Genomic DNA, 15,009 nt, shown 5'->3' with positions numbered 1-15,009 from the left:
TGTGAGCCTGCCACAGTGACCAACCAAGCCTTGTAGCACTGTAGAGAAATATCCCTTTCTGTTTATAGACTTGAGGCCTGGTGGAGGGGTGGGGAGCAAATGGTAGGCACATGGGTCCCGTTAGTTGCCCCAGTACAATTTAGGAACCCCCTGCATGCAAAGCTATCAATAACCTGTCAAGTATTAGGGGGTAGCCATGTTAGTCTGTATCCAAAAAAAACAAAAAGGAGTGCGGTGGCTAACAGATTTATTTGCACATAAGCTTTCATGGGTAAAAACCTCACTTCAACTCCTTGTTGCTTTTTGTCAATAACCTGAGTGTTGGCAAGCTTTTTGACTTAGGGCATTTGTCCCTTTTGCATTGCAGTGATGACCAATATATGTTATATATAAATAGCATATATATGTTAGTTTGCATTAAGCACAAATAGCATAGCAGTTATAAAGCAAGGCCTACAATTGGCCTATACCTTTGCTACAATCCTGTTCTCTTATGTTAAATATCCCATAACACCTTGCATTAGCTGAAGTAAGTTTTGGCACAAGCAGATAGGAAACTTGTCAAAATCAAGATAAATTCATTCTATGTCTTAATACAAGCTAGGGAAATACCTACACAAACCAGTACCTGGAATGCTAGTATCCAAAACAAAGATAAGGAAGGAACGAAACAGCAAGCTAGGGAACTGGGACAAACTGATGGGTTGGATTTTAGTGATGTGTAAAGAGATGTATAACTTGCAAAATCATCATAAATAATACCAGATGAACTGTGTACTTTTGGGAGCACATCTTCAGAATAAGGTGAGAGTAACGTAGCTGCAGTCAATGGCTTCCTCAAGACTGGTATTGTAGAGAACCTTTTCCCTGTATTGTATTATTATTGGCTTATAGCAATAAACCTGACTAAACTTGATTTATTTGTCTCTTGAGTATATTTCATACTGAACCAAAGTGTGTTCAAGCAATTGATTATGCAGTTTATCAACAAAGTGGTGAACCTAGCCAGAAGCCATCTAGCCAAAATCTAGTCAGTCGAACCAAGCAGTGCAGGGTCATGACCTAACTGCTTGGAGGGGGATAACGTTCAATGAGACGTGGAACTGTAGTGTTCATGAATCTCACGTACACTGATTGAGCCAGCCCTGCCTGGGCTGATGAATGCTAAGTGCTCCCACAATTCCAGTACGCACAGGAGGTGCTACTGGGATTTTAAAAAATATATAATAAGTGCTATTTCTGTGGAACGCCTATTCAAAAGTAACTGGTTTTATAGAAGGTGCATGATAAAGCAGTCTAGGCAAAACGCCAATACTTTAAGAATTCCTGGGCAAGAAGTCATTCTTTAAGAATATATAAAGATTAATTACAAGTGAAATTTTCTGGGCAAAACACCCAGATACAGCAAAGGCTAAAATGGTGAAGTGCCAAAGCCCAAGAATTAGCAATTATGACAGCTATAAATAATAATGAGCTACTAAAATTTTTGTAAAAAAAAAAATGTAACTAAATATAGGGGCAGTTCGTTTATGCACAACATGAGGCACATAAATGATCCCCAGGATTCATTAGATGAAGTAAAACAAATCAAAGAACTAAGAGAAGGGTTAAAACTAGAAAAAGATCAAAATAGGAAATTAGAACAGCAAGTGGAAGGTATAAGCATCTGTAATACCCCTCTTGCTCACAGTTTACAAGAAATGCAGGGAAGACAAGGAAATTGTCAGACCAGATGCAGCCAACAAGAAGGAGAAAAGTCAGGCTGTTGAAGACGGACTAAAAATCTTAAAGCTGTACTGAGTTGCCCAAAATCAGTTAATCACAGTAAGGAGCAGAGCACTTCTGTAATCCATTAAAAGTGCAGACAAAAGCAACAGGCACTTGGGGAACAATTTCATATTTTGTGGGAACAGGTAGCAAGCCCCACTCTTCACCAGAGGAGGTTAAAAATGAGAGGTCCTCCTTTCTACCCCCTACTCTAAACCACAGAACCCCCACTCCCTTCTTAGCCATGGTCTACACTACAAGTTTAGGTCGAATTTAGCAGCGTTAGATCGATTTAACCCTGCACCTCTCCACACAACTAAGCCATTTTTGTCAACTTAAGGGGCTCTTAAAATCAGTTTCTGTACTCCTCCCTGACAAGGGGATTAGCACTGAAATCGACATCGCTGGATCAAATCTGGGTTAGTGTGGACGTAATTCAACGGTATTGGCCTCTGGGAGCTATCCCACAGTGCTCCATTGTGACTGCTCTGGACAGCATTCACAACTCAGATGCACTGGCCAGGTAGATAGGAAAAGCCCCGCAAACTTTTGAATTTCATTTCCTGTTTGGCCAGCATGGCAAGCTGATCAGCACAGGTGACCATGCAGATCTCATCAGCAGAGGTGACCATGGAGTCCCAGAATCGCAAAAGAGCTCCAGCATGGACCGAACAGGAGGTACTAGATCTGATCGCTATATGGGGAGACAAATCCATGGTATCAGAACTCCGTTCCAAAAGACGAAATGCCAAAATATTTGAAAAAAATCTCCAAGGGCATGAAGGACAGAGGCTATCACAGGGACCCGCAGCAGTGCCGTGTGAAACTTGAGTTTTTTGGTAGGCTTGCCTGAGCTCCTTAAGAGGCAAACGCCCGCTTGGGGTCAGAGCCACTTCTACGATGAGCTGCATGCAATTGTAGGGGGTGCCCCTACAACTACCTCACCCCTGCAAGGTGAGGACTTGTGGACTCCTGCAAGAGGGAAGTCTCACGCAACAGGGATGAGGATTTTGGGGACGAGGAAGATGATAGCGCACACCAGGCAAGCAGAGAAACGGTTCTCTCCGACAGCCAGGAACTGTTTATCACCCTGGAGACAGTACCCTCCCAGTCCGGGCTCCTGGACCTTGAAGGCAAAGAAGGCACCTCTGGTGAGTGTACATTTTTGTAAATATAATACACGGTTTAAAAGCAAGCGTGTTTAATGATTAATTTGCCCTGAAGACTTGGGATGCATTCGCAACCAGTACAGCTACTGCAAAAGTCTGTTAACCTGTCTGGGGATGGAGTGGAAATCCTCCAGGGACGTCTCAGTGAAGCAGTCCTGGAGGTACTCCCAAAGCCTTTGCAAAAGGTTTCTGGGAAGGGCAGCCTTATCGCGTCATCCATGGTAGGACACTTTACCACGGCAGACCAGTAGCACGTAGTCTGGAATCATTGCATAAGAAAGCATGGCAGTGTGTGGTCCCGGTATTTGAATGCCAGCAAACAACATCCATTCTTTATCTCTCTGTGTTTATCTTCAGAGTGCTATCATTCATGGTCACCTGGTTGAAATAGGGGAATTTTATTAAGGGGACATTCAGAGGTGGCCGTTCCTGCTGGGCTCTTTGCCTGTGGCTGAAAAGAAATCATCCCCGCCGTTAGCCACATGGTAGGGGGAGGGGTGAAGCGATCATCCCAGAGAATTGGGTGTGCGGGGGGGTTAGTTGGGTTTGTGCTGCATGTTAAGCCGAAAACATCAGCCCCTCCTTTTAAATGGCCAATATGTATTTTTTTCCAATTTTACTCTCCCTTTTTTTCCTCCCGCAGCTGCAAATGTTTCAATGCTGCCACTAGCATCTCCGTCCCAGAGGCTAGCGCAGATAAGAAGGCGAAAAAAACGCTCTCGCGATGAAATGTTCTCTGAGCTCACGCAGTCCACCCAAACTGAAAGAGCCCAGCAGAATGCATGGAGGCAGACAATGGCAGAGTCCAGGAAAGCACAAAATGACCACGAGGACAGGAGGCAGGAGCAACAGGAGAGGTGGCGGGATCAAGAGGAAAGGTGGCGGCAGCATGATGAGAGGAGGAAGGATGCAATGCTGAGGCTACTGGAGGATCAAACTGATATGCTCTGGCGTATGGTTGAGGTGCAGGAAAGGCACAGACCGCCACTGCAGCCCTTGTGTAATGAGCCGCCCTCCTCACCCAGATGCCCAAGAACGTGGGGGGCCTCCGGGCACCCAACCACTCCACCCCAGAGGACTGCCCAAGCAACAGAAGGCTGGCATTCAATAAGTTTTTTGAAGTGCAGTGTGGCCTTGTCCTTCTCCCGCACCCCACCTGGTGCTTCCCTCCTCCCTCATCCCTCCCAGGGAACCTTGGCAGTTAATCCCCTATTTGTGTGACAAATTAATAAAGAATGCATGAATTTGAAACAACAATGACTTTATTGCCTCTGCAAGTGGTGTTCGAGGGGGGGAGGGGAGGGCGGTTGGCTGACAGGGAAGTAGAGTGAACCAAGGGGGTGGGTTTTCATCAAGGAGAAACAAACAGAACTGTCACACCGTAGCCTGGTCAGTCATGAAACTGGTTTTCAAAGCTTCTCTGATGCACAGCATGCCTTGCTGTGCTCTTCTAACTGCCCTGGTGTCCGGCTGCATGTAATCAGCGGCCAGGCAATTTGCCTCAACCTCCCGCCCTGCCATAAACGTCTTCCCCCTTACTCTCACAGATATTGTGGAGCGCACAGCAAGCAGTAATAACAATGGAAATACTGGTTTCGCTGAGGTTTAACTGAGTCAGCAAACTGCGCCAGTGCTCTTTTAAACGTCCAAATGCACATTCTACCACCATTCTGCACTTGCTCAGCCTATAGTTGAACAGCTCCTGACTACTGTCCAGGGTGCCTGTGTATGGCTTCATGAGCCATGGCATTAAGGGGTAGGCTGGGTCCCAAACGATAACTATAGTTATTTCAACATCCCCAACAGTTATTTTTCTGGTCTGGAAAGTAAGTCCCTTGCTGTAGCTGTTCATACAGACCAGAGTTCCTGAAGCGTCATGTACCTTTCCCGGCCATCCCACGTCGATGTTGGTGAAACATCCCTTGTGATCCACCAGTGCTTGCAGCACCATTGAAAAGTACCCCTTTCGGTTTATGTACTGGCTGCCAAGGTGGTCCAGTCCCAAGATAGGGATATGCATTCCATCTATCGCCCCACCACAGTTAGGGAATCCCATTGTAGCAAAGCTATCCACTATGACCTGCACATTTCCCAGAGTCACTACCCTTGATAGCAGCAGCTCAGTGATTGCATTGGCTATTTGGATTACAGCAGCCCCCACAGTAGATTTGCCTGCTTCAAATTGATTCCCGACTGACCGGTAGCTGTCTGGCGTTGCAAGCTTCCAGAGGGCTATCGCCACTCACTTGTGAACTGTGAAGGCTCCTCTCATCTTGGTATTCTGGCGCTTCAGGGCAGGGGAAAGCAAGTCACAAAGTTCCATGCAAGTGCCCTTATGCATGCAAAAGTTTTGCAGCCATCGGGAATCATCCCAGACCCACAACACTATGCGATCCCACCAGTCTGTGCTTGTTTCCCAGGCCCAGAATCGGTGTTCCATGGCATGAGCCTGCCCCATTGCAACCAGGATGGCCAAATTGCCGGGGGCCGTGCTTTGAGAGAAGTCTGTGTCCATGTCCTCATCACTCTTGTCACTGCGCTGCCATCGCCTCCTCTCCTGCTTTTGCAAGTTCTGGGTCTGCATGATAATGCATGAGGTGTTTACAATGCTCATAACTGCCATGGTGATTTGAGCGGGCTCCATGCTTGCCATGATATGGTGTCTGCAGGAGCACAGACTTGCAGGGGAAGTGGAGGTTAGATGACCAGTTTTGCAGACCTACTGCACCATCTGCTGCCAGGACACAACAGCTGAGCGGGCTGCACACTTGCCGTGGCATGGCGAGACAAGAGCAGCCGAGCAGAGTTGCAGCGGAAGCAGCCCTGTGAGACCACCAGGAGAGCAGGAAAGCAGAGTGGCAGCGGAAGCGGTGGATGACGACGGTTAGCAGTCCTACTGCACCATCTGCTGAAAGCAGTATGGCGCCCGCATGGGAAAAAAGGTGCGAAATGATTGTCTGCCATTGCTTTCACGGTGTGTGGGGGGGTGCGACTGACAACATGTACCCAAAACCACACGCAACAATATTTTTGCCCCATCAGGCATTGGGAGCTTAACCTGGAATACGAATGGGCGGCGGAGACTGCAGGAACTGTGGGATAGCTACCCACAGTGCAACGCTCCGAAAGTTGATGCTAGCCTCAGTACTGTGGACGCACTCCACTGACTTAATGCGCTTAGTGCATTAGTGTGGGGACACCCACGATCGACTGTATAAAATAGCTTTCTAAAATATTGACTTCTATAAATTCGACCTAATTTCATAGTGTAGACATACATTAGAGCTAGTAATAAACTTTTATCTCCAATATTTTTCAATACAGGTCCAATTTTTCTTTTGTCCTTTCTCAGTTTGCTAAACTTGGTGCTGCTGCCTGTACTTGGAAATGCTCTCACTTAATCTCTTTTGGCGGATGTCACTCTCCCTTCCTACATTGCTTTCTCCTCATTTCTGCCCCCCTTTCTGTTAAAAGTTATAGTTATTACAGAAATCCTTGTTGCGGAAAGAGATGCAGAAGCTGAAAAAAACCCAAAGAAACAATCAAAATGTTTAAGGTAAAAAATTTGTAAGTCCAGTAAATAATTTTAGCCCTTCAAGGATGCAGCAGCTGAAGATACTCAACCTTCTTGAAGATATAGTTGCCAAGCAACAGAAATGCTAACTCTGCTTGAAATCCTAGCCACTAATATAAGAAACATGGGTTTTCCATATTTTTGTATAGCAGTATTCTTAAGATAAAAGTAACAAGTAATGGAAATTGCCTTAAGTTAACTAAATTAATATTGTACAACAAAGTGGGCAAATAGCTTAATAGAGATTCTTATCAATGCTTATTACAAGTTTAAATAAAAACTTGCCTGGTTAAATATTTAGTTCTTTCATTTACCGTTTTTGCTTTCCAAAATGAGTTGTCTTAATACTTGTAAGTCTTAATGCCTTATTTTGTATAGTTATAAATAGTTTTGGCACCATTCATATTTAATTTTAAGTTTTCCCTTTGTCGTGTAGATTGTCCTATGTTGTGTGTCATATGACTAATTTTTGTTTTGTTGCAACAAAAGCCAATGTTATACTCATAGTTTAAAAAATTAACATAAGTGGTATCATACTATTTAATATTAAGGCTGGATCATAACCATCATTAAATTTAAATTTTTCTGCAAAACTCAGAAAAGCCGCAGTGATAAATATATATTATCTATATATGTACATATATTTCAGCCTTAATAAATAATGCAGTTGCAAACAAAAAGGGTTTTTTAATTAATCAAAGGCTTTTTGATCAAAGGAAAAAAAACCCTGCAGGGCAGCAGTTCTCAAACTTTAGCAACCCAAGGACCTCCATTCTGATTTAAAATGTTTTGGGGACCCCCAAGTCCCGCCGCTGAACCCCAGGCCCTGGCCCTACCCCACCTTTTCCCACCCCCTGCTCACTCCATCCTCCCTCCCTCCACTGCTTGCTCTCCCCCACCCTTGCTCACTTTCACCAGGCTGGGGTAGGGGGTTGGGTTGCAGAAGGGGGTGAGAGGTGTAGGCTCTGGGAGGGAGTTTGGGTGCAGGAGGGGGTTTGGGGTACAGCCTGTGGGAGGGAGTTTGGGTGTGGGATCTGGGTTGGGGCAGGGGGTTGGGATGCGGGAGGGGGTGAGAACTGCAGGCTTGGGCTGGGTGGTGCTTACCCCAGATGGCTCCTGAAAGCGACTGACACATCTCCCTGGCAGCAGCTCCTAGGCATGGGGTCTCCATGCACTGCCCCTGCCTGCAGGCACCGCCCCCCCAGTTCCTCGCCAATGGGGACTGCAGAGTTGGCACTCGGGGTGGGGGCAGGGGCCAGAGGGCCGAAGGGACTGGTGGCTGCTTCCGGGAGTGGCGCGGAGTGGAACCAGGGCAGGTAGGGAGCCTGCCTTAGCCCCACTGTGCTGCCGGACTTTTAGCACCTAAAATCTCCTGGTTTGGCTTCAGGAGCCTCCGGGAGATGAAGGGGGGGGGAGGAGTTGATAAGCGGGGTCCGTGGACCCTTTGGAGTACCCTTGGGCACTCCCAGAAGTCCACAGACCCCAGTCTGAGAAATGCTGCTGTAGGGGAAAAACCTCAACATTAATGTAAAGATAATATTAATACAATCATATTTTAAGAAAGCTTTTATAAACTTATTTGGCCCTTTATTAAATATTAAAATATAGATATAAATATGATAATAGATATTGTTCAACATTGTGGCTATGTCTGATTATGTTATGAAATGTTAGAGCTAATCAAACAATTTCAGGAGGTTTCTCACTTTGTCTTCTAAGCACGAGCAAATGTCATGAAAGTTTAATACCCTGAAGTGCTTGCATAAACCTGCATTTAAACTTCATTTTGCTTTAATTTTTATACTATTTTGTGTTATGCTAAGAAAAAGTATTGGTTATAAGATTTATACTTTCAAATATTTAACAAAAATTAAATTGCCACCACAAACAGATTAATTCTAAAAAGCTTGGGTAAAAATTCTGTGGCGAACTCCCTTGCTAAAACGGAGTGCTCAACAGGGGAGAGCAATACATGTTCTCACAGAAGATTGTGAGCATCTATTTTAGCAGTCAAGCACTATATCTGTTGTTAAAAACTAGTAATGCACCTATTGAGGAAGTAATAATTAATGTTTTTACGCAAAAACTGAAAAAGCATCTAAATCATGTTTAATATGTGCTAAAGAATTGGAAAAAATCAGAATAAAAAGCTAAAATATATTTTAATAATTGGAAAAAAAAATTAGACTAACATAACCAAGTCATTCTTCTGTCATATGCTGTACCAAAGCGTAGTTTGTGTTATAAATGACTTGATCCCTATTACATTATAAATGAACTAAATTAATCTGTATATAAATTTGGTTTACTGAAAACAAGGGAAATGTAAATTTTAAAAAATATAACATGTTAACCAACATCCCACTGCCAGAAGACACCAGAAGATATTAGTGAAGATGCCCTAGGCATTGGAAGAAGAAAAGATAGTATGTTATAAATAAGACTGATCAACTACACTTCAACATACTGTATATGGACAACTGAGTATGCAATAGACTTTAGAGACGTTACAAAGACCACTAGCCCAGCCAGGTCTAACTGTTGTTTAAACTGTATATTGTTAAGCAAAATGCGTTTATGCATATACCTATAGTTTTAAATCATTCTCAGTGGAATATGGATGAATTTGGTTATTGTGGAAAAGCAAATGGATTATGACTGTATCCTTCGATAATTATATAATGGCATATTATCAGGAAGGTGCACAAGACTCAATGGCTGGGCAAAAGACTGTTCAGCAGTCTAGTATCTTTCAAAATATGAGACTCCAAATTATTGGTTACATTTCAAGATTATTTGAATCTGGAATATCTGTTTGGAACAGGGGTAATATGGAAAATATGTATGTATAAACCCCACCCACATTAGTGGTTTTGAGCATCAAGAATTGGAAACTATCTCTAAACCCATAATTCCTGGCACTGAGGTGTAGCTACTAAAAACAAAAAGAACCATATGTGGTGTGTAATATGCATAACATTGATAACCTGTTTAACCTAACACAAGCAAAACTTAATTAATTCTAACAAATAATAAAAATGTAAAGGAAAATCAGGAAGGTAAAGAAATATTTGTACTGCTTATGGGAATTGCGTGTTAACTACCATAATCTATTCATTAGGGAATATTGAGAAAGGAAAACTGCCTGACCTTAGTGATGGACAGTTAGCTAACTGCTATTTCCCTCAGCGTATAACAAAAACTATGGTAAATTGGTAGTACATTGAATCATGTAGGCAAATTTCCTTTCTTAGTGGAATGTGACTGAATTTCGCTATTGTGTAAAAGCAAATGTACCATTACTGTATTCTTTGTTAATTAACATAGCATCTTATCAGGAACATGCACTAGACTCAATGGTTGGGTAAAAGCCTATTTGTAATTTGATGTCAGTGACATCACATCCTAATCAAGGCACATGTTACTCAAAACAGTGTTGCTCAATGTCTGATTCCATGTATTTTTTTTTTTACATTATCACTACAATATTTGATAAATTGGTTACTGTCCATTCAGTAGGTTACCTAAAAGATGACATCTATGAGGGGTGATTGGATTTACCTTCGCTATTGGTGGTATCACACAGCAACACAAACCTGGAGAGCACCACACATTGCGTGTTCCACTAAGAGATACCAGTACATGTGTCGATGCAATGTTTTTGACATTGCAACTCCAGTATGGGGCCATAATGGATCAGGCCGGTCCAATGCAACAGAGAAGCTAGCTGCTCCTGTCTGCTGTCCAGTGAAGCTTACCAGATGCCGACAACCAGCAATAAGGGTACCCTGTAAGATGGATGGACAGTATGGAGGCCTGACTTGTAATGTTACTACTACAAATTTCTGTCTTACTCTTCATGTATTTAGCACTGTGGGGGACACTGTAATAATGCCTATCCCAATTTTTCAAAATAAAACTTATCAAAAGTGAATCTTTAACATGCATATTAATTCACTCATTTAAATTTAAAAACATTATTAGACACAAAAGACATACGCATTATTTAGATTAGCAATGACATGCACAAGCCAGAACAAGTCTTGAATGATCTTATCCATGATGGGGATCTTAAAATACTAATTTCTCATTTGGATAGAAGTTGCATTTAAAGCTTTACTTGTGGTTCAAGGTGTATTAATTTTAGCTGTGTTAATTATGTATTGCTACTTATGCAGGGGTAAAACATTTTAAATGATGTTTAAAGGCCCTCCCCACTGTTTCACATATTAATTTTGCAAAGGTGTCACCTTTGCTATAACAATTAGTAAGGTGACAAGTGGGGGCCTGGTGACCAATATATGCTGACTAGCATATATATCTATATATAAATTAAAAACCGATATCTGCACCATACATACATTAGTATGCATTAAGTATAAATTAGCATTAAGTACAACTAGTATAGCAGTTATATAGGCTAAATTGGCCCATATCTTTACTATAATCCTTTGATCTCCGAGTGACTATTGATGTAGTTAACAGCACTGTCCAGTCTTTTACATCAAGACAGCAGAAGAACTCTTCATACACACGTTTCATAAGGGTATATTTGGCAGCCATTAATGTCTTTCACCATCCATTGGAAAGCTTTGCCATATTTTCTTATGTACAACATCTAGTTTTCTTAAGAGGTGATTATATTTTTCTCTATGTATTTCGGAGTCCTCGCTGGTTTGGGAGCTTAATCTGGTCCTTTTGGCGCTCGTGAGACCATTCTTTGCATGCTGGGAAATTGACCTCTTGCTCAGTCATCCCTGCGCCATTTGTTTCTGCCAGTGCCTCACCATGCATTGCCAAAGCTTCCCAAAAGACCATGCACATGATGGTGGTGGCTTGCACACAGCGATACTTACCCATGGTGCACTGCGCTATGCACTGGCACAAGCACTTCTGGTGAGAATGTTCAGCGCTGATGCAAGGAGCCAACTATGCACGCACACAAGCGATCTGCTGACCTTGGTGGCTTTATGCTGACATAACTTGTGTCAGCAAAATTTGTAGTGTAGACATGCTCTCAGGTACCAATATTTTCCCAAACCTCATGTCAATCATGAGGAAGCTAGGTTACATATATTAGACGTTCTGTGTTGGCTTTTTATCCTCAAAGAACAGACCCTTCAGAAACTCAGTGAGGCTTTTTAATTTTCTTTGTGGAAAGGATTAGGGATGTCCCTATCTCCACACAGAGACTGTCTAAGTAAATTTCAGGGTGTATAAGACATGTTACAAGATCATGACCGTAGATTCCCCTCCTAATCTTGGAGCCCTTTCAACAAGCTCAGTCCATTTCAACAGCCTTGTTGAGAAAAAACTCCTGTTGTTGACATCTGTAAGGCAACTAGAAGTACAGGCTGCTAGAGCAGATGCTTCATCTCAGGTGGCTGTATTTTAGTCTGTCTTGCATAGGACTCTGAAACACCTACCTTCATAGTTGAATCACTGCGTGGGAGGCACCTAGAATAGAGCACCCACAGGAACAAGCAGAGGAGTGGTTACTTATCTATATCGTGCTCTACAACCCACCCTCCTTCCCATCTGCTTCAAAGTCCCTAGTTTGGGCTGGGTTCCATGGTAGAAAAGGAACTGGATTGGCAGTTGGTCCCCCACTAGCCTATGTACCCTTGATAAAGTGATTGAGGATATTTAAGGCACATGCGTGGATTAAGCAGACAGTTCTGGCAACAACAACAAAAAATCTCTGATTGAAGATGCTTTGGGTACATGCGCACCTTGATGAACTCCAGTTACGGCACAGGTAAGTAACCTCTCCTCTCAGAAAAGAGCTCATATGTTTTGTAATGTTTTCATTAGGTTAATCAATCAAACATTCTGATTCAACATACCTTGGCTGTTGGTAGGTATGAGCTGGGTTTCTTGAAGTTCAGCATTTCCTTCATTCCTATTCAATATAATCATTACAGAATTCAGGTCTCTTTTCTATATGTACGTTGTTCTGGAATTTCCACAGTACAGATGTACCTTTTTAGTGACAACCTGTATTTTTATTTCCAATTAAAAAAATCATGTTTGTGCACACAGTGATCAATGTGAAAGGAGCTGATGATTCTGTTTTCAATTTCTGGTAGACTAGTTGAAGTTCATCAAGATGTGATGAAAAACTGTATAACATGACATGGTAAGGCAAATATTCAAAATAATGCCAGAGATGTTAAATAACTTTATTTTTGGCAAATCTGTGTGACATCTCTGACATAAGAACTAATTTAGAACGTGTTGGGTGACTAAGAAAATATTTTTGTAGGTCAATCAGCTGGTCACTTTTAAATTTAACACCGTGTCCAAAATACATGCAAACTGAAGTCTTATAATTTTATTTTAGTAATATCTTTCACATAAATTACAGACAGTGTGGGTATTGGTTATTGAACCGTCATATTCTGAAATCTATTGTCGATTTTTAGATTTTTCTCTTTTTATTTCTTTTAGTATCTCCTGAGGCAGTTGGATTTCTGTCAGCTGTTGGAGTGGTCATTATCCTCATGTTGCTTCTTTTTCTATATATTAATAAGAAGATGTGTTTTGAAAATGTTGGTGGCTTCCCAGACCTTGATTCAGGATACAATGCAAGGAAGATTTCACAAGACAAACTTTGTAAGTATCTGAAATATATTCTACTCAATTTAATTCTGTAAAAGTTAATAGAGACTTTCACAGAGTAACACAAAATATACAAATACTTGGACCAAATGAGAAAGACCTGTTATATGTATAAAAATTTATGATGATTGGGACTTATTTGGAGGAAAGGCAGCCTCTGTGACTGCTTGCCCCCAGGAACTCTACAGGTCTTAATGGCTATATAGCTAAAGAGATTATCTTTGCTTATGAGAAGATACTTTTCCCTCCCTGTGCTCCTTGATGTTGGATGTATAATGCCAATTGAAATATTGCATGGTTGTCTATAATTGCCCTTCTCAAATAGAGGTAGGTGAACCACATTGCTGAAGATTGCACTCAGTATGCTGAGTTAGTCCTCCAGTGCCTTGCACAGGAGTGGCTCGTTCAGTTAGGGAAGAATTTTCAAAGAAATCACTCACCAGAAAAAATAAGGGTTTCTCTTCGGTGGCTATTAACTCATTTCTAGAGCTTGCCTATATGGAGATAGGATCCAATAAGCCAAAGATAGTATCCAGACTGTCAAAAAAATAATTAGGGGAACTACTTTATCAAATTTCCAAAGGGATCAGGGTTATGAACTTCGTATTTCTCTGGGATTGGAGGTTGGTAAAATGGCCTTTGGGCTGGAAGAATTCCAGCTGGCTTTGTTGGCTCTCTTGTAAAGAAGAGACAGGCCTGACATAAGGAGCTATAGAGTGTGGGAGATGGTACGTTTATTTTACTTGGGCTGTTCTTCTTTCCTGCCTTCTTGAAAGTTGCTTCCCAAAAGGGAGGAGCAGGCTTTGTTTTCTGGGACAGGGGCTAGGGCTTCTTTCTGTCCTGCCAGCTGTGGAACAACTGTCTGTGGCCCAAAGTATCTCTCATTGCTTAAAAAGCAACAAATGTTTTGAGCTGAGGAAACCCTTTGGGGTATGTGCTATTGTGCAGCTATTATGTTAATCTACAGTAGTTCTTTGCAGTATGAATTAATTTAGTAAAAGTACATAATTTTAAAGTGTTTAAAACTTCTTCTTTGCAGGTGTTGAATAAAATACACATTTCCCCTTCTTTAGTTGTATTTTTGAAAACAAATACTCGTATTATGGCTAGTTGATACTGAACTTTGATGAAAGACTACTTATTTTGCAATGGAAAAATATTGTTTTGAGCTAGTTGATCTTGGCTTCATTTCAAAGATTTTTTACTTCAATTTATTATTTCCTTCAGTACATATAGAGTTTTGGGCAAGAACGAAGCTGCAGTGGCTGCAGGTTATACAGTAGGTTTTTGGACAGCAAAACTAGATAAATGTAAAATTGAGTCTTTTGGGTGGGTGACATTCACAAAACTGAAGACCTTTCTACCAGAAATAATTTGTTTAAGATTGGAGAAATGGCATTTTTCAAAAACTTTCAACAAAATCTGAGCCTTCCTTCTGTGTCTTCTCTGGTTGACGCTCTTAGTAATGCTGTAGATGATCTAACCAGTGCTGTTGGAGAGGTCAGCTATACTGTAGCTGATTCAGTCACAGAGCAGGTAACAAGCATGATAAATGGCCTTCGCACAGAAGATGAAAACTCTCGAATGCAAGAGGATAAATCTATGCCTATTAAAGAGGAAAATATAATATCATTAGCAGATTCTAAGGAAACTAATATGAAGGAAAAAAGATGTGTTGAAGATAAACATAAGCAGACTCATTATTCTGATTCATCAGATTCTGTAAAACAAGAGTTCAATCAAGTTAGAATGTCAGTTCATGTCCAGGACAAAAGAAACAAACATTTTAATAATATGGAAGTGTCTGAAGACATGAAAAAAGTAGGAGCACATGTTAAAAGCAAAGGAGCTACTGGAAATAAATACTTGGAAAACAAA

At 41.6% G+C, this 15,009-nt stretch overlaps 1 protein-coding gene across 3 annotated transcripts in view; it reads left to right on the top strand.

Annotated features, from left to right (window-relative positions):
* The window catches only part of SYT14 (synaptotagmin 14), a 184,352-nt gene that overhangs the window by 57,332 nt on the left and 112,011 nt on the right, over positions 1-15,009 (top strand). For all 3 annotated transcript variants that reach the window (XM_043543709.1, XM_043543711.1, XM_043543710.1), the window contains one exon: positions 12,961-13,125. In XM_043543709.1, the coding sequence (XP_043399644.1) occupies positions 12,961-13,125 (165 nt within the window). The remainder of the gene's footprint in view (positions 1-12,960; positions 13,126-15,009) is intronic.

Source organism: Chelonia mydas, chromosome 3 (assembly GCF_015237465.2).
Source record: "Chelonia mydas isolate rCheMyd1 chromosome 3, rCheMyd1.pri.v2, whole genome shotgun sequence".
Lineage (NCBI taxonomy): Eukaryota > Metazoa > Chordata > Testudines > Cheloniidae > Chelonia > Chelonia mydas.
The sequence above is the reverse complement of the archived record's forward strand: the minus strand, read 5'-3'. Positions and strand labels throughout refer to the sequence as shown.